The 18,683-nt window shown below is 34.6% G+C and overlaps 3 protein-coding genes across 3 annotated transcripts; all 3 read right to left on the bottom strand.

Annotated features, from left to right (window-relative positions):
• Nucleotides 1-3,343: 3,343 nt before the first annotated feature.
• On the bottom strand, nt 3,344-4,316 carry LOC147395776 (uncharacterized). The gene has a single exon (XM_086450325.1). It carries the CDS (start codon nt 4,162-4,164, stop codon nt 3,379-3,381), a length of 786 nt encoding a protein of 261 aa, XP_086306451.1. The 5' UTR covers nt 4,165-4,316; the 3' UTR covers nt 3,344-3,378.
• A 3,305-nt stretch (nt 4,317-7,621) lies between these two features.
• LOC147395775 (Tetratricopeptide repeat (TPR)-like superfamily protein) lies at nt 7,622-10,703 on the bottom strand. The gene has a single exon (XM_086450321.1). The coding sequence runs from the start codon at nt 10,438-10,440 to the stop codon at nt 8,467-8,469; it is 1,974 nt and encodes a 657-aa protein (XP_086306447.1). The 5' UTR covers nt 10,441-10,703; the 3' UTR covers nt 7,622-8,466.
• Nucleotides 10,704-17,316: 6,613 nt separating this feature from the next.
• Nucleotides 17,317-18,642, bottom strand: LOC147395774 (putative membrane-associated kinase regulator 1). The gene has a single exon (XM_086452196.1). It carries the CDS (start codon nt 18,405-18,407, stop codon nt 17,565-17,567), a length of 843 nt encoding a protein of 280 aa, XP_086308322.1. The 5' UTR covers nt 18,408-18,642; the 3' UTR covers nt 17,317-17,564.
• Between the last annotated feature and the right edge of the window lie 41 nt (nt 18,643-18,683).

Below are 18,683 nucleotides of genomic sequence, written 5' to 3'. Positions count from 1 at the left end.
CGAGATTTATCAAAACTTTCAAACCTATTTACATGTATACCGTCAGGTTAAAATGTACATCCAAAAATACGTTATGTATCTAAGGATGTCAACGGGTACTTTTGGATTCCTATACAAGATTAAAGTCGGGTTTTAAAGGAATTGAACCAATAGGAACTATAAACAAGATGGTTCTATTTGACTCATACTTGAGGGTAGGGCTGGCAATGATCCGACTTTTATTTAGTATCCAATCTGAAAAAATAGGATTTGAATCAAGTTTCTGGATTTTCGGATTGTGTTTGGATCAACCCCAAATCAATCCGATAAAAATCCGTTCCGGTCATTTTCTCAATGCAAAACAAACCATTCATCTCCTCTTCGTTATAAATAAATAAAAAAAATACCAACTCTAGACCATTAATTCGTCTTCCCCAAAGCCTATACGCCTCTCCTCCCTCTCTCTCACTCTCTCTCTCTCTCTCTCATAAATCAAACCCTAGATTCCTTCATAATCTCTGAAACAGATCATATCAGTTTTGGATCTGATGAAACTTAATCGAATCGGATCGATTTTGGATTGGATGACATTTTAATCAAATCTGGATTATAGTACAAAATTTAATACTGATCCGAAACCAAACCAATCCATTGCCAGCCGAACTTGAGGGTACTCGGATTTAATTTATTTTGTCATTTTTTTTAATTATAAATAATTTAAGTTTTCTTACATTAATTTAAGATTAGTCTATAATTAATAAAGTTTTTAAGTTTCTATATAAATTATGTATTCTCGTAGAAGTCTTATTACTTGTAGAAAATTAATTTTAATTTTTGTAAAAATAATGCTCATATCTTTACTTGACCAAATTTTAATTGTGTCATTGATGTTACGTAGATCAGGCATTATTTTCTAGAAAGAAAAAAAGCTTTACAATAATTCATAGAAGACTTTTTATTTATAGATTTCTCATATTTGGTGATTGAAAAAAAAAGTTTGTATGTAAGTAAAATGGAATTCTACTATCTTTAGAGGTATTTTTTTTGTTTTATTTGATTCTTGAGAATTAGAATCAATGAGTACTCATGATTTTTGGCAGTTCTAGCTCAGGTTTCACCTATTTTAGAATTATAATCAAAACCAACAAGAATCGATACCCAAAAAGAAATAGTGTGATGTGTGGAAACCATTTACTCCACTAGTATGTGTCCATGGGACTACAACATAACATGATAGGCATTATCAAAATAGAGGACAATGCTTAATTAAAACCGATCACAGTCAAAAGTAAAAAAGACCTAGCCCCACTCCTACTTATTCAGAGTCCATAGTTAGAGCGGTATGAGCCGAGTATTTCTCCAAAGAGGATACCAAAGGACTAACACAGATATTATTATACTGAGGTGGTCCAAACAGGGGCGTAAATCAATTCTTAGATCGATTAATCCATGAACTCGATCTCAAGGCTTTATGTATAATGAGACGAAATATTAATGAAGATCTGAACTCTCTCGTGCGTCAAATCTATTACATTAATTGTGAAATCTATTAGTATTTATCCATTTATGAGTGGATGTAATATTTTCTTACTCATCCACCCTCAAATAGTTAATTTATACTAACTCAACATTAATTACATTGAGATACTATTAATCAAACTCAAGTATTAATATCAGTGAGGCATGGGCAACCTTCATCCAATTCACATCCTATATGGCATTACACTTGGATCAGCTGTGTGGTAACACCTATCCCTAGATTCCAATTATAAAATCCCCTCTCAAAGATTGAGAGATGGTAAAATCCTAAATTCTTCGTAAGTTTTTACTCTATCTAAGAATTCATTTTACACACTCTAAAATTTCATTGTTCATCATCTTTTCCAATTTCTCATCTCTTCTCACTTTCACTTATTACTGATTCTTTGGTAGGCACCACACAAGAGTCTCATCATTCTCTCCTTCTCCCCTTCAATCATTTCAGAATCAGGAATGGTAACAAGACTTCCATAATCTTTCACCAACGTGAGAGGAAAATCATTGGATTGAGATCAAGCTTTCAATCAAAGGTCAATTTAAATCTCAAGGATTGGAAGCCCGAAAGGCTCTCCACATGATGGTTTCTATTAGGTACTTAAGAGCCAAATAGGAATGGAATCATTCACACCCTTACATGAATCCCTAAGATTCATTAATATTTGGATTTCATATTTTAAAGTCATTCTACTAAAGTCAATGGATCCCAATTGTATACGTAGAGGACTTCTATTTTCACATCAATTTTTCCGTATTAACATGCTAATAATATAAATATGTGTGAGGGGTGGGGTGGGGATAACCAGTCTTTTTTTCATGCAACCACCCACCCTTGTCTTCTTCACATACGCAAAAGAAGGGAGAGAGAGAGAGAGGTAAAGAACATAGGGAAAATATTTTCTTTTAAAGAGTGTAAATCCTAGGAGATCATGCAAAGGATTCGATAAGAGAGAAAGAGAGGAGAGAATAGATAGAAGATTTTCTTGAAGATTCTAATCTAAAGAAAATACAAGAAGAAGACCATAGAAATATAGATATTCATCTATATCCATATTTGGAATGTTAAGTTTAATTTCTTTAAATGATATTTTATAAAGAAAAGTTAGTGTGGAAATAGTTCTATGGATATATTTGGCCATGCTGTTTCCATTTCACCCAAAAGGAATTCATAATTAGGTAAAGGGTGAAAAGGGAAAGTGGCACAAGATGAGTAGTTAATCCCAACTTGTAGACTACTTAAGAAACCAAACCTCACAATCATCCATCCCACCCTACAATATTTTATCAATTGGATGGTTGTTATATGATCATAAACCCATTGTATATTGGATCCATCCCAACAATCTTTGCACATGAAGCAATGGTTGAGAGATTGGGTTTATAAAGTATTATTTATTTACAAGATAAAATTCCAAAAACGTACTCAACTTTTGACGAAATTCCCATTCCAGCTCACTTCTCATACTAATTCCCAAAACATCAATAACGAAATCATAGGTATTTTAAAGTGACAATCTCGCTACGTTTTATCAGTGAGATCGTCATTGGAATCTCGTTGTTCATGTTTTGAGAATTAAAATGAGTAGTGAGTTAGAATGGGAATTTCGTCATATTCAGCGCATGAAATGATAATTTGGGCACAATTCACTATCTATTATATTCAATAGTAAATTTTACTCATACGTGAAAATTTGAAATTAGAGGGGAAAAAATACACAATGGTCAATGTCACTTCAACAAAATCTAAGTCATCTTTACTTACAATGCATCAAAATCAACCCTAGCAACAAAAATTCCCAAAAAAACATGATAGAAGAAGAATCCTACAACACACACAAAAAGTAAAAGAAAAAAAGACCATTCTTACTTATCTCTCTTTACATTCCCTTTCTTAGGTGAAAGAAAAGGTGGTAAGGCTCTAGTCTTTCCTTGGATGTTAATGGGCACATTAACTATAGGCCTTATTCTAACATTACCTGACCTTGTTCTCTCTAACCCTTTCTTAATCCTCTTCACATGCTTCTCCCCACTCCACAACCCATCCTTGCCTTCCTTCCCTTCATCAAAGGAACTCACATCAACTACAGAGCTCGACGATGAAGATGAAGAAGAAGAAGAAGAAGAGTATAATGAAGTTGCGCGTTGTTTCTTCAACCTTAATAATTCCTTCCATAAAACAGTGCACTTAGGTGGCCTAGGAGATGGGTCTTCATCGATGAACCAACTTACTCTCTTTTCGTTCTTCTCTTCTTCTTTCGGCTTTAAAGTGATGTCACTAAGTTTCTCCAAATGTTGCATTTGCCAAAAGGGAAGGAGCTTTCCCTCAAAGAAGAGCTCGTCAGCCGTTATCATGGTATCAGAAGCCGAGTCACAAGAGAGGAGATCAAATTCAAAATCCAAATTACGCATTTTCTCGCTCTCGATTTCAAGGACTTTTTGGTTATCTACATTTGGGCTTGGGGAGATGAAGTTCTTGGTATCGAGGAAGTCAGTGGAGAAAGAGATCCGTGGGCTGGACATCGGTTCAACGAATGTAGAGGTTGCCTCAACACTTTGTAGGGAGACCATGGTGTGTGTGCATGTATGTGTGTGTGTGTGTGTGTGTGTGCTTGGGGAGGGGAGGAGGGCTGTGTGTCGCAAGACATGCATGAATATGGGTTTTATAAAGAGAATTTCGTAATTTTGAGATTTTTAAATTAAAGTGGTCTGGTGAAGTTGAAACAATGGAGTTAAGGTTGTGTTTAGAATATGGGGACAGCACATGGAGTCCATGGGAACTAGATGCCAAAGCTTGAAACCATAGTTATAAAACCCGATGAGTTACTTTGAAGCCTGCACATCCAGTTTCCCTACCTCATCCTACTTTTGTGGGTTAATTCCTTTCAAATTGGCTGATTACTTTGTGACAACTCGATATGTCCAATCGAACAGACTCAATGATTTTTTGAGATGACTCGGTGCACAAACTAGAAAACAATATAATTAAATCTCGTCGACTTGCAAACTCAACCTACTCGTATCTGGTAAGGTAAGAGTGTTATATTTAGTGCAAGCATCATTCGATGTTGACAACTCTCAAAATCATACAATTTTATATCATCGTGCAATAATATTTTTGTAAATATCATAATTTGAAAAACTGTTTTTTTTCCTTTTTAAGAAAAAGTAACATTATATAATGAAAAAAAAAAAAAAAATTTTGATTCTTTCACTTAAAGACAAAATATTATTGATTTTTGAGAAATACTTTTGTGATTCTTTTTAGCAAAACTTGGATAGTGTTTGGTTAGTGTTATAAGTCTAATTGGAATAAACTTGTGCCCCAAAAACAAGCACCCCCTCATGAAAATATGATGAGAAATATGGGAAAATGTGATTTTTATTATTTATTTTTATTATTATATTATTATAAATCCAGCTTTATTGGTGAGTATAATATCTTTTATTAAAAGAAGCAAGGGGCAGGGGCATTCTAATAATTTTGATCAATTAGGTTATTTAATAGATTTTAATTATATTTAATAGGGGGTTTGGTCAAAGAGATAAGCTTTTGGAAGCTTGACTCACCTTGCTTACAAGCATGTGGTCACATGAGAGAAATTTCCTTACCATGTGACTTCCCACTCCCCAACTATATCAAAGGTATCAAACCCATGTCTTAATTGTCCAAATTACCCTTTTAAAAGTTTGATTAATGGTTTTAAACTCTCTCCTAATTTGTCACTTAGGAAAGGGTAATTTTGTCAATCAAAGAAGTCTACAAGAGGTAGATCTCCTGTTAATCTTATTAAAAGTTATCTTAAGATTTGATTATGATAGCTCATAATAATAAATAAATGGACTACAGAATCTTATTGATTTAAAATAGAGAACTTCTATTACCTCACCAACTTTTACTAATGCCACACAAATTAGTAAAAAAAATTGGTGTGGCAATAGCAACTCTCTTAAACAATGTAGCATCATAAACCATCTATAGTATACTTTTTTTATTTTTTATTTTAACAAGATTCGAGATTGATCATCGTAAAGAATGTGATTGAATGAATGGCTATGATCAACCGATAGAGCCGATCATTGAAACATGAACTTGTTTTATGTGATGGAATGAATGGTTTTGACTCAATTATATTCAAAAGAACTGTCTTTAGGGACCACAAGTTTAGGGTTTTAGTGGTGATCACTCACAAGTACTGTGCACTGTGTACTGTGCACTGTGTGCATTTTAAGAGGGCCTAATGATCTGAAACTGATGCCAAAGCAAAAGGGATCAAATGGTTCTCATTCAAAGTGAGAATAGTGGTTCAGTGTAGGCCCACCACCTGTCACCCACTATTGATGATCACTACAGTAGTGCAGTGAGATCACATGGTAGGTACACTGTTAACTTGTTCTTTAGCGAAACGATGACAGCCATCCGATCATCGAGAGAGAGTTTCCAAGCAACGGTTGATGGACCTACGGCCAAATTTAAACCGTTGGATTTGAGTATTTTTCATAATGGGCTTAAAATATTGAAGGAAAAGGAAGTCAAGAAGACTACCGAAAGAAAAGAGAAAAACAAACAGAAAACACAAGCACAAATAAAGAGAGCTACTGAAAATCCTGATTGAAAACTGAATCCCACCTAAAAAGAAAGTCTTCAAAAAAGAAACCCGTAAACTCCTTAAAGGGCTTACGCGAATAATACAAGAAACCTATAATGTTGATAACTACATCAATGATTTCCATCTCCTTTACCTCGACATTTCATAAAATGGGAAGTTCTCCAAAGCATTCTCTTACGCGCGCTAAAAGGATTTTAAGTCCCACAAAATTTCATTTGCGGCCGAACTAGTGTGCAAAATTAGAAAAATTATAAATAATAATTATATATTTCTTTGTACTAAAAGTCTTAAATGTATATTTTTACTGTAAAATAAGAACTAAGGGTAGATTATAAACAAAAGGTAACAATGTTAAAACTGGCTTCTTGCACTATTTGATTCCCATTCTAGTTGTAATGCATATAAAAATATAAAATTTCAGGCCAACATCAATTTTATATAAAACAAACAATAGAGAGTTTTGAATGAGATAATTCTTTTATTATCAAATTCTTACAACTTAATTTTTTTTTTTTTTTTAAAGAGACAAAATTATGTTACAACTAGCATTTCATGGTCAATCTGATATCCACTTCAAATAACAAAACTTCAAATTTACAATCAGAACTCAACGAAATCAAAATAATATTTAAATTTTGCTAAATAAAATAAAGAAATATATTCTTGACAACAAAAGAAAAAAAAAAAAAAGGTCAGATTGAAACAAAAGAAATTTCAAAAGAAATGTTTCTATTAAATGAGTTGATCATAATAAAAAACAATTGTAATAAATCATAAAAAAGATCAATCAGATCAAGCAATCATAAAAATAAAAATAAAAAAAATCACCTAAAGATCTAAAAGGCAGGCCTTCCTCTGTCTTTTCTTTCTCTCTTCCTGGATTCAATTTATAATTTGATTTGGAGCTAAGAAATGAAGCTATTTTCTCTAGTAATTAAATTACAATTCAGATTAAAAATACCAGAATCTCAAAAAAGTTTTAAAAATTCCATCAATGAAAGAAAGAAATCGATAACCCTAACTTCAAATAAAACCAATAAAAGCACGCAAATGCAATTGAGAGACCGAAAGAAGGAATGGAGAATCAAGAGATAGATCTTCTTGTTTTCAATTGCCACATCAATTGATTACAAACAAAAGGAAAGAAGGAAAAGAAAAAAGAAAAAAAAATTTGAGAATAAAAATAGAGCTATAACAACGGATTTATCAGCCACTATTTTCTTTTCCTTTTCTTTTTAGGATTTTATAGATTAGATAAAATATTTTCCAAAAAAAATTAGGGGGGGATGGCCCCCGTAGTCCCCATGTAGGTCGGCCCCTGAGTCCAACGTTGGAATAGAAGAAAGACCGAAGTTGGGAAAATCCATTCTATGCACATGATGAGAATTAAATAAGATCATATTTATCTTATGAAAGCATACTCAATAAGAACACAATCAATTGATTTTATACTATCTTTGTAAAGGAAAAAAAAAATTAACAATAGATAAACCCCTAATCTTGTTGAAGGCAGCGGTCCATACCCAAGCATCCTCGATCGAAAGAACAATTGGGATTTCATAGACAGAATAGATTAGGGAAGCCAAAGAGTCCAACTACTAGTCATGGAAATATCTCCTAAACTCGAAAGTCCAAGAAATTATTCCCCCATATAACTCCATGAAATTTTGAACCTAGATGTATTACTTATATGAAATAGCATATACCTCGACAAACTGAGAGTTCAGAGACGACCCACCACACCAGCAGAAATCGGCCCTAGGGAGAAGGTAACTTCTAAAAAGACACATTCCGAGTTTCTTTGACAATGTAAGAGAGTCAATCACCCCATGCCATTCTTTTTTCCCTAGACACCAAACTAAGCACATTTCTTGCATCTCCTTCAATTACAATCAGAAGATGCATGAAAATGAGATGCTTCTAAGTGTTTAAGTGTTTTTTCTCTCACAAATTGAGCCCTCAAATTAAAAATTACTAGAATCAGAAAGTTCGACATCCAAACAAACCTAAATGGATCATAGACATTTTCTTTATATGTAATTAGTCGAGCAAGACATTTAAGCATCTAAAACATGCTAACATAATAAAAGAGAAGCATTAGTCCATAAAACCACAATGACCACAACATTATCAAACATTTGAATAAATGTAAGCGATTATTAGTCTATAAAACAAAGAGTATAGAAACTTCATTGCATTTCATACCTGCAATCCTTTCTTACAAAGATTCCTACCCATGAAAGTTGAGATGGAGATTCAAAGTTCAGATCCGATATGGTTTTTTGTTTTGATATTAGACTTTTTACACTATTGAATCCATGTTCCAAAGTTAGACTTAGCAAGCTCACTTTCCATCTTGATCAAGATCATAGAGCATGAACTTTTTGTTTGGCACATATCCTTCATCTTTCATTAGTCTAATTAATTCCTCCAAAACCTCATAAATTATCTCAACTCGTGCATGAAGTTTGTCCTCAACAACAAAGCTATGTACCTCCCTCTCAATCTCAATCCAGCTCATCCCTGTTTCCTTCTTCGCCCCCATCACCTTCATTTTCTTAATAACCCTAGCTCTCTCATTCCATTTGCCTTCAGAAGAATATATATTGGCCATCAAAACATATGGTGTGGCACTCTCCGGTGCTACCAAAAGCAAGCGATCTGCAGCATATCGCCCCATTTGAGAATCCCTGTGGATGCTACAAGCACCAAGCAAGGCTTGCCAGACTAGAACGTTGGGCTCCATTGGTAACCCCTCAATGAAGCTCTTAGCTTCATTTAAATGCCCCGCTCGCCCCAACATGTCGACCACACAAGCATAATGCTCCATCCTTGGACTAATCCCATGAAACTTAGACATTGACTCCAAGAACTCCATTCCCTTTTCAATTGATCCTACATGACTACAAGCATGAAGCAACGATAAAAATGTGACATCAGTTGGCTCCACACCTTCTAATGTCATCTCCTCATACAATTGAAGTGCTTCAAAGCCCCGTCCATGGCGAGCAAAAGCTGCAATCATCGAGTTCCACGAAACTGAATTCCTTTGTGCCATCTGAGTGAAGACTTTGATTGATTGCTCCAAGTCACCACATTTGGAGTACATGTTGACGAGCCCATTGCTCACAAAAGGATTAGAACTGATGTTTTTCTTGATTGCCAACGAGTGAATTTGTTGGCCTAGAGATAAAGACATATCAAAACCAGACACACCAAGAATGGCCGAAACCATATTGGAATCAACTAGGAACCCAGCCTTCACCATTTTCACAAAAATCTCAATAGCTTCTTCTTCCAATCCATTTTGGGCAAAACCCACAAGAATCACAGTCATGGAAACTTCATCAAATTCCTCGACAGAGTCAAAGATATTGAAAGCATCTTCCATGCAACTACACTTACAATACATGTCCATTAGTGCACTTTCAACACACAAATATGATTGAAATCCTGATTTCAAGACGATTCCATGAATTTGACGCCCTTCTTTTAATGCTCTTAAACCAGAACAAGCCATAAGCGAGCTTGAGTATGTCAAAGAATTAGGAATCACTAATCCACGTCGCATCTTCAAAAGAAATTCCAAACTCTCCTCACAAAACTGACTTTGGGCAAGACCCGAAATCAAAGCCGTCCATGTGATGACATTGCTATCAAACATCTCATCGAACACTTGCCTTCCCGAAGTCAAACAACCACAACAAAAATAGGAAGTTATAAGAGCATTCCCCACCGAAATTTCCCGCTCATACCCATTATAAAATACGAAATAATGCATCATTTTACAAAGATAAAGTAGTTCGGGATTATCGCAAGAAGATAAAATAGTTGTCAAAGTTGCTTGATCGAAAAGAAAAATACCCGAACCATGCATTCGTTTAAAATACTCAAACCCCATTTCGAACTCTCCAATCTTCAAAAAACCCGATATAATTGAATTCCATGAGATAGTGTCTTTAATTGGCATTACATCGAACACCTTAGCTGCTAACAATAATTCTCCACATTTTGAGTACATGAAAATGAGAGAATTCCAAACAGCGACGACATTTCGGGAATTAGTTTGATATTTGGGATCGAAGTATTCGAAATTCTTGATGATGGAGGCATGGAGGGAAGACCCAAGACGAAAATACCCCTCCTTTCCACATATGGAAAGGAGATGGCTTATGTCTACATGGTTGAGGACAAAATGGACATTTTGTGTGTCTAGAAGAGGATTTTGTGAAGGTTGAAATTTCTTTTTTGGGAGACAAGAAATTGGAGAAGAGAGAAAGTGGGTGTTGAATTTGCTTATTATCCATCTTGCTTTCATCCATGAAAAACAGTTAAAAACCGTTGGAGTCGAAGATCTAACGGTCTTAAACTTATGAATTTTGCTAAAGATGGTGTTTGCTACGATGCGCTGGGGGCTATGGAGTTCTCTAAGTAACGAATAGTTCTGTTTTCGAATTCTACATGATCACATGTCACCAAAATTTAAATTTGTTTGACCCAAGATTAGGTTGGATGGGTTGGGGTGTACCAAGAACCCTTTACCCGCCCGAAAAACATGCTTGAAACCAACTTGAACCCAAAAAAATACCCGAACCAAACCTGGCTTGGTTCGATTCGATTAGAATTTCTATGGCCTAGAACCCGCTTGAACCCGTAAAATACTTGATCATACCCGATTCCATACTCGCTACCCATTAAAATATTTAGAAATGTCTTCTATAATTTGTATGTATTCTATTTTTTAAAGATGTATATATTTATAAATTTCTACTTTAATTTTAAAGTTAAATTAACCTATATAAATAAATCAAATTTTAAATTTCAATATATGCCCGAATCCGTATCCCACTCGAATTTGTATCCGAAAAATTGGGTTTGGGTACAGGTATACCCTTTTGATCTTCGACCTATACCTGAAAATTAATGGGTCGGTTCTAGTTTCATGTATACCAGACCTGTACCCGAAAATCGAGTCGGGTTCAGTTTTGGGTACTTGAATGCTCCCTATCAATAGCTTCCCATTTAATCGAATTGGAAGCTCAAACCCTACTTTCAAATCCCTTTTTTTTTATTGGAATTGATTAGAACTAGATCACTTAGAACCGAATCAATTGAGAATCAGAAGCTATAAAAATCAATAGGAACCAAGAATCTGAATCCCTTAAACTAGAGTCGATGGTGGTTTAGTCTCTTGGACGAATTAATCCAATCAAGTAATTCATGTGCTGCAAGTCCTAATGACTTGTGGATTAATGGAAGAGTTAGGGGAGTTAACCCAACCATAAATGAGTGTTGTACATATTGGCTCATGCAACTCTAAAAGAAATTGACATTGACCGCACAAATTATGGTGCATGTGGTTTAATTTGATTTGAAGTGAAGAATTTTATGAAGGCTTGGGAGACATGGGTTAAGTTCACACTCTTAGGCTTGTGTGTGGGCTAGCAAGTTTATTAGAAAAGAATGTTTGCATAAGTACATACGAAGCTTAGTCTAAAATTCTAGAAAAAAATTAGCATTATTTGATTATGTCGACAATAATCCAACGGAAAGTGAATAATTCAAAGTAGGCTCATTTGAAAAGGCAATCATTTAACTTCTTTTTTTTTTTCTTATCGTGGGTATCCCCACCCTTTGAGCAGAGGGCCAACCGGATCCTGAAGAGTGGTCTCAAGAAATTCATAGTTTCATGGGGTTTCGAACACTTGACCTATCCTTCCTAAGGAGCTTATCAAGGCTCGGCATACGACTAGGCCAAGGTTAGAACATTATATTGTTATAGATAAAGAATGTGGAATTGTGAGAGAGAGAGTTGCAAGAGCTAGTCTTCTTGTTTTTTGTTAGGCAAGCAAGGTGTTAGTGGACGAGAGTGGTGAAGGTGGGTTCAAAGAATATTTGAACATAGGTCATTTGATCAATACTCCTTCAAGTTTTACCAACTTAACTAAGTTCGCACCTTCGTGATTGTCAATTTTCATTGGTATGAAATAATGTGGAACATGATAGAGTTAACTGTTGAATTTTATGATGGAAAATTCAATTGAATCACTTACCCATCTATTATGATTAAGAAACATGATTTTCTGACTCCCTCACAACATGCTCTCCTGACGTGGCATGTGTATAGAACCATAGATTTTTTTTCCCTCAAGATACAAAACTACACATATTTATGGGGATGTAAAATTGTGAATACCGAGGAAAATCTATATACTGTGCACATTCCATGATAGGAGAGTTTGGTTAGAGGGGGAGTCAGATTATCACGACTCTATGATTAAACATGCTAGATATGGTCAAATGGATAGTGTTTTCGAATAAAATTTAGTTATTTTGAGATCCGATGATGTTTTTTGTTTAGCAATCCAAGGACTTTTTGACATGTTTTGTTTTCTCTTTTCGATTTAATTAATCATGAATGTCTTATCTTTATAATTGTTCATTGTGATATTCTCCGAATATTAAAGTAGAAGAAGATAACTTTGACATATTGGGCCTCTATTAGACTTGATCTTGATTTTTCAATTACCCTTAGGAAAGGGAGGAGGCATTGGCTGATAAAGTAGAAATTATGGAGGGGAGAGCATGGACGTGCTTTCTTGAGAAAGGGAGGTTTTCCAAATCCAACCAATTGAAAGGATGTGGAATCGAGACATAGAGTGGTAGATTCCTCACTTAAGAAAAACGTTTTTGTAGGTGGGCCTCATTACGTTGACATTGTAAGAATGAAAGTATTAAATTCAAAGAGTACTTATTAACGAAAAGATAAAAAAGAAGTTCAACATCAAGACAATGTGTCTTTAAACAATCAAGAAGAAAAGATAACTTTCTCTACTTAACATGGTTCATGGGATAAACAAGCAAAATGGTCTAGATAAGCGTGATCCGTGGAGTACACAATGTAGACTCGACCAAGACATGAGGAAAAAGTTATAAATGAGAAGACTGTCTCCAAGAAAAGATACACATTTTTTCCTAAAACAATATCTTTAGTCTCTCACCTTAAAGATTGAATGATTATTGAAATAAATTTACAGGAATACCATTGAAGATATACATTAACATTAATCTTGAAGCCAAAACTAGCTACTTTGATTGGGGTTGGGGTTGTGACAAGATATACTAATTTATATCTTGATAATCTTATCAAAATTAATATAGAAGTAATTCAATTCTTTTTAAATCCATGTCTTCTCACAAGTGGATAAGGATCAGGGGCGAAGTCAAGATTTTGCCTATGCGGGGGCAATTAAGAGTACAGTGATTTTTTGTATGCAAAGAGGGGGGGGGACAAAAAGTAATCCTTCCAACCAGCAAACCCGAGGAGTTGAACACAACATTGACTTCAACCAGTTCTTCCATCAATCTCTTGGCCCTTGCTTAACTCTTTGTTCTATAAATCGGTCGTTGGTTGATTTGATCAGACCATAAACACGCGAGAGTCCAACTGACAACTAAGAGTTAAAAAGAAAATTGTGGAGGTAAAAGTGGTAGATTTTTTTATCCATCGCTATTATATGTCACAATAGCTCACTAAACTTTAGATTTTAAAAGTTCTTGTGGGGACAAGAATCCTAGACACGCGAGAGCCTAACTGACAACGAAGAGTTAAAAAAAATTTGTGGAGGTAAGAGTGGCAAATTTTTTTTTATCCATCGCTATTATCTGTCACAATAACTCACTGAACTTTAAATTTTAAAAGTTCTGATGGGAACGACATGCGTATCCCCTATCAGAGTGGTAAATTTTTTTATCTATCGCTATTATCTGTCACAATAGCTCACTAAACTTTAAATTTTAAAAGTTATGATGGGGACAAGTGCATCCCCCCTCTCCCGATAAATCCGCCCCTGACGAGGATGATGATCTAGAGGTGTCCCACCCAATGCAAACCTAACGTGTCCCCAACTTCAAAGTAGCTTCAAACTTGTTCCCATTATTGATTACAATTTTATCAATTATTATACTTAAATGATTGGTTTATTGATTGTGTTTGTCAATACTCAATACTATTCGACTGGTCCCACATGACCACTTAGAGGGCCCTCCAACGGCTCAATAATCAATTGAGATTTCAAATTTCCCCAACAAAAGTTAAATATTTACATCTGTTCCATCCATCAAATCTTAGAAATGACGTTAAGAAAACAACAAACCCACTGTTTGGCTCTGATTGAATTACAGATAACTTTAGTTTGTGAATGATTCACAAGTACCTCGACCAAGGAATTTATTTTGTTCCAGCTTTTCTCTTTCTCTCAATAAAAGACCGACACGTGTACACAGATTTCTCTAATAAAAGACCGACAGGTGTACTCTCTCTCTCTCTCCCCCTCTCATTTTGAGATTGCACTGTTGATCCAACCCAAAAATCACAATGGAAAGGCCATTTTACTTCGTTTGCATTTAATGGGACTAAGAATGTTTTGGCTATGTTACTTCGTTTGTATGTCCATTAGAAGGAGTTTGATGTGAGTTTTCGCATCAAAAAATAAAAATTCACACTTCACTTAAAAAATACATAATTCTTAATAGGTCTATTCAAAAATTTCTTATCGAAATCATTTAGACTCAATTAATAATAAGTCGAGAGGTTTCAATTGTTTTTTTCTTTTTGATAATCTCTTATTGATTGTTCAGGAGTGGATCATTTGTAGTTTTTTTCCTGAAGTTCCGTGAAATGCACTTAAACGGTTGAAAAGAGTGCCACATGACAGCGACTTTGAAATTCATTTGTTCATTTTCAAAGCCCCTAAGTAGGTTAAATAATTTTTAATTTTTTTTCTTTCAAATCTTATCCAAGGCATGATCCTTACATATATGATGTCGTAGTTTTTTATTTCAATATTACCTCTTATGTGGAAAGAGTACCACACAGAACTTGAGAAAAAAAAATTACAGAGGATATACTCCCTTAACATTCGTCTCTTGTATGAGATATTAACATAAATAACCTACCTCTATGAGTAAATCCATTGATTTTCTCACTAAAACTAGTCATCTAAAAAATGATTGGCACATTCAATCCATAGGATCAATAAAATCATAGGGTTGCGTGAGTGGTAAAACTAGCAACAAGGGTTTGCTCCGAATGAATGTGTGTTCTAAAATACCCTTTTTGCACATGTTGGAAACTTTTGCGGGTGAGGGCGTGCAACCTTAAGGGAAATCTTAAAATGTATGTGGGATATCCTACCTAATGTTTTTTTTTTTTTTTTTAAATAAAAAATACAAGGTCAATAACCCAAGATATTTAGACCTACAAATCAAAAAAATAGATTGGTTAGTGCTACATAAATATACAAAAATACAATATCTAATCAATGATTAATAATCAACCATGAAAAATTATAAATCTCGCCAATAAGGATGAAGGTTATTGAATAGATCACAAACGACATTAAACTCTTTGTATAAATAAAATAACAAATTCACTTCTTACATGATGTGTTGGTCTTGAAGAGTTTGGCCATATATTAGTTAGGCTAGTGGGACTTTAATAGGGTTTGGTTGAAAAAAGATACTTTGAAAAATATAAAATATAACTTACCAAGTAATATATCATTCGAATATAGGGATGGACTTGTATCCGACCCAGATCTGACTCATGTCAAGGAACATCAACCCATATTCGACCTTTTTTTTAATTCGGATATACCTGCAAGAACCAAACTCGTTAAATTCGAATTCAATTCTCTCAGATTTCTGATAAAATCCGACCCATTTTTAAGCCCTGGACTTTAAGTCTTTAGATTCTATAGTGGTTGGGAGGGTCATATGAGAGATTCTAATTCCACATCAACTTTTGTTGAGAATATGCCAAATCCTATGTTAAAGCAACAAAAGATTAGTTCGCATCTTAGGTGCGCTTAGTAAAATTTGGTGTGGCAATAGAAGCTCTTGATATTAATTAGGAGGATTTTTTTTTTCAAAATGTGTGCAACTTATGTCTAAATTTCGATTTTTGTACGCTATTCATTTTCATTTTCAAACACATGCATTTCAAGTGAATTCATTACTTTTATAATCAATGAATTTGCCAGTATATCAACGAATTCATAGATATTAAAAGTGATGAATTCACATGATTTAAAATCTTATCCAAAATCGAGACGAGTCATCCGATACATCTCGGTATTGCCCACCAACGAGATGGATAAACAAGTCAAGTGTATTGGACGAGATTTAACACCAGTGTTCGTAAGTGACGAATGCATGTTTTGGAAATTAAAATGATTAGTGACTGAGCTTAGAATTTCATCATTTTCAATGCACGAAATGGAGATGAATAATTATAAAAACACCTTACGAATTAATAAGAGAAACCCACATCATAGTCAAATCATTTTGTCTTATATAGGTTAAAAGTTTCAGAATGAGCTGATTTTTATGAGGATGATCTCTATGATGAGGAGATCATCCTCACAAAAAATCAGTCCATTCTGAAACTTTCAATCCCATCAAAATAAGTTCAAGAATTATAAATCGTCAATTTTTTTTATAAATCAATTTAGAAGGGGTTAAAATTTTCGGAATGGGTTGAGTTTCAGTGGGGATGATCTCTAGACCATAAATTTTTAATTCGTATAAAATAAAGAAATTTAAACTAGTTATGGTGTGGGTTGCCCTAATTAATTCATGAGGTGTTTTTATTATTGTTGAATGAGATTCACCCTTAATTAGGGCCGTTGGTGTGGTGTTGAATAGCGTTAGATTCTATTTATATCGGTTTGGACTGCTTACGTATGATGACAGCCTATCTATAGATTAGAATCTTTAAAAGATTTTTTAGGTTTAATAAGAATGAGACCAGTAAGACTTAAAGACTGCCACGTATTAGTTTGGTAGATTATCATGATAGCAACTTAACTGTCATATTTAATCTAATAATAGCGTCTTACGTGTCAATTAATCTAACGCACATGGTCATGGATGCCTTCCTCTTCACTCGTAATAAAAATTAAAAATAAATAAAATTTTAGAACTTGTATTAATACACCAATTTTTACTTCTAACACATAAGCTAATTTTTAAGCAATAGTGCAATTTCAAAAGGATTTATGTGTTACAAGTAAAAGTTGGTCTGCCAATAGAACCTCTTTAAATTTAAAATAGAAAAAATTAAATAAAAATTAGATAAATTAATTATAAATATCAAACATGGAGACGATCAAGATTCAAGAACACGGGAAGAGCAAACAATAAATAATGTTAATTCACAGTGAGAAATACAGCTTTTCTTAGCTCGAAAGCCAACAAATTCAGACTCCAAAAGTTTCAAAGTCGAAATTTCGAGCCAAATTTAGAGAGAATCAAGATGGGATTTCCATAATAAACATTAAAAAAAAATTAAAATAAAGTTGCAAACTTTTGAGTCCCAAAAAAAATAAAAACAGAGTTAGAAAGAAATCTTTCATCTTTGATCTTTGAAGCAAAATCTACTCATGAAATATTTGCTCCATTGTTCGAGTTCTTGCAGTGAGCAATAGCTCCTTGAATCGCGTTCTGCAACTCCTCCATTGAAGAATCTGAAACCCCACTCACGATCAAACTATTTTTACGAACATCTCTGTTTGAATGGTGACTTGGAGACGATCGAATCGAAGATGGGCAACTCGAAATACATCTTCCCCTTCTTGGGTACTTTAGATTTTCTGAAAAAGAATTAGATAATCCACCATTACTGCCCTTCGCAGAAGAAATCTCAGTCGTTTTGTTCGTCTTCCTCTGTAATTGTTGCTTCTGTGATAATTTCTCATACAGAGGTTTCATCTTTTTCAAATACTTCCTAATCACCTCTTTCGCAGAACTACTGGAACTAGTCGTCCGCTTCACATTCTCTGGATCTCTGTTTTTCCGAAAAACAGAGGAGAATCTCAGAAGAGAGAAATACTTATTGGGTTTCTTGATTTGATTGTTGAGTCGCTTATTAAAGTCATCTTCATCGGTTACAGAACTCGGACGAGACGAGTCACACTCAGGGAACAAAGAGTTGGAATCGTTAGAACTTCCAGAGGAGTCACGTGAGGCGGTGGTGGTGGTGTCGGAAGAGGAGGTGCTGGGGGAGGAAAGAAAGAGGGTTCGAACAAGTGAGAGACGAGGAGAGAGATGGAGAGGAAGGATTTGGCCTTTGTAGAAGAGTTCGTCAGCTGGACAGAGATTTGAGGAAGATTTTCGAGGAGATAAAGAGATTGTGAACTCAAAATCTGAAGATGAGGAAGAATGAGAGGGAGATGATGGAAGAGTTTGAGATTTTTCATCTTTTTCTCTTCTTCTTCTTCCCATCTCTTGTGCGTGCGTGTGTGTGTGTGTGTGAGAGAGAGAGAGAGAGAGTTGAAAGTGGGTTCTAATAGGAGGATGAGAACTCGAATGCGAGTTTGAGAGAGAGAGAGAGAGAGAGATTCTCAAAGTGGGGGTTTATAATGAGTTTGGGTTGAGAGAGAGATTCAAAGTGGGGTATAATAATGGGAGGATCAGTTTTAAGTTTTGAGAGGAATAATGATTTCTAACTAGAAAGTCTTCACTGGATCGATACTCGGCTGACGTGTTATGACATAATCA

This window comes from Akebia trifoliata, chromosome 8, assembly GCF_017979445.1.
Source record: "Akebia trifoliata isolate Shusen 1 chromosome 8, ASM1797944v1, whole genome shotgun sequence".
Taxonomy (NCBI): domain Eukaryota; kingdom Viridiplantae; phylum Streptophyta; class Magnoliopsida; order Ranunculales; family Lardizabalaceae; genus Akebia; species Akebia trifoliata.
This window is presented reverse-complemented; position numbering and strand designations above follow the sequence as displayed.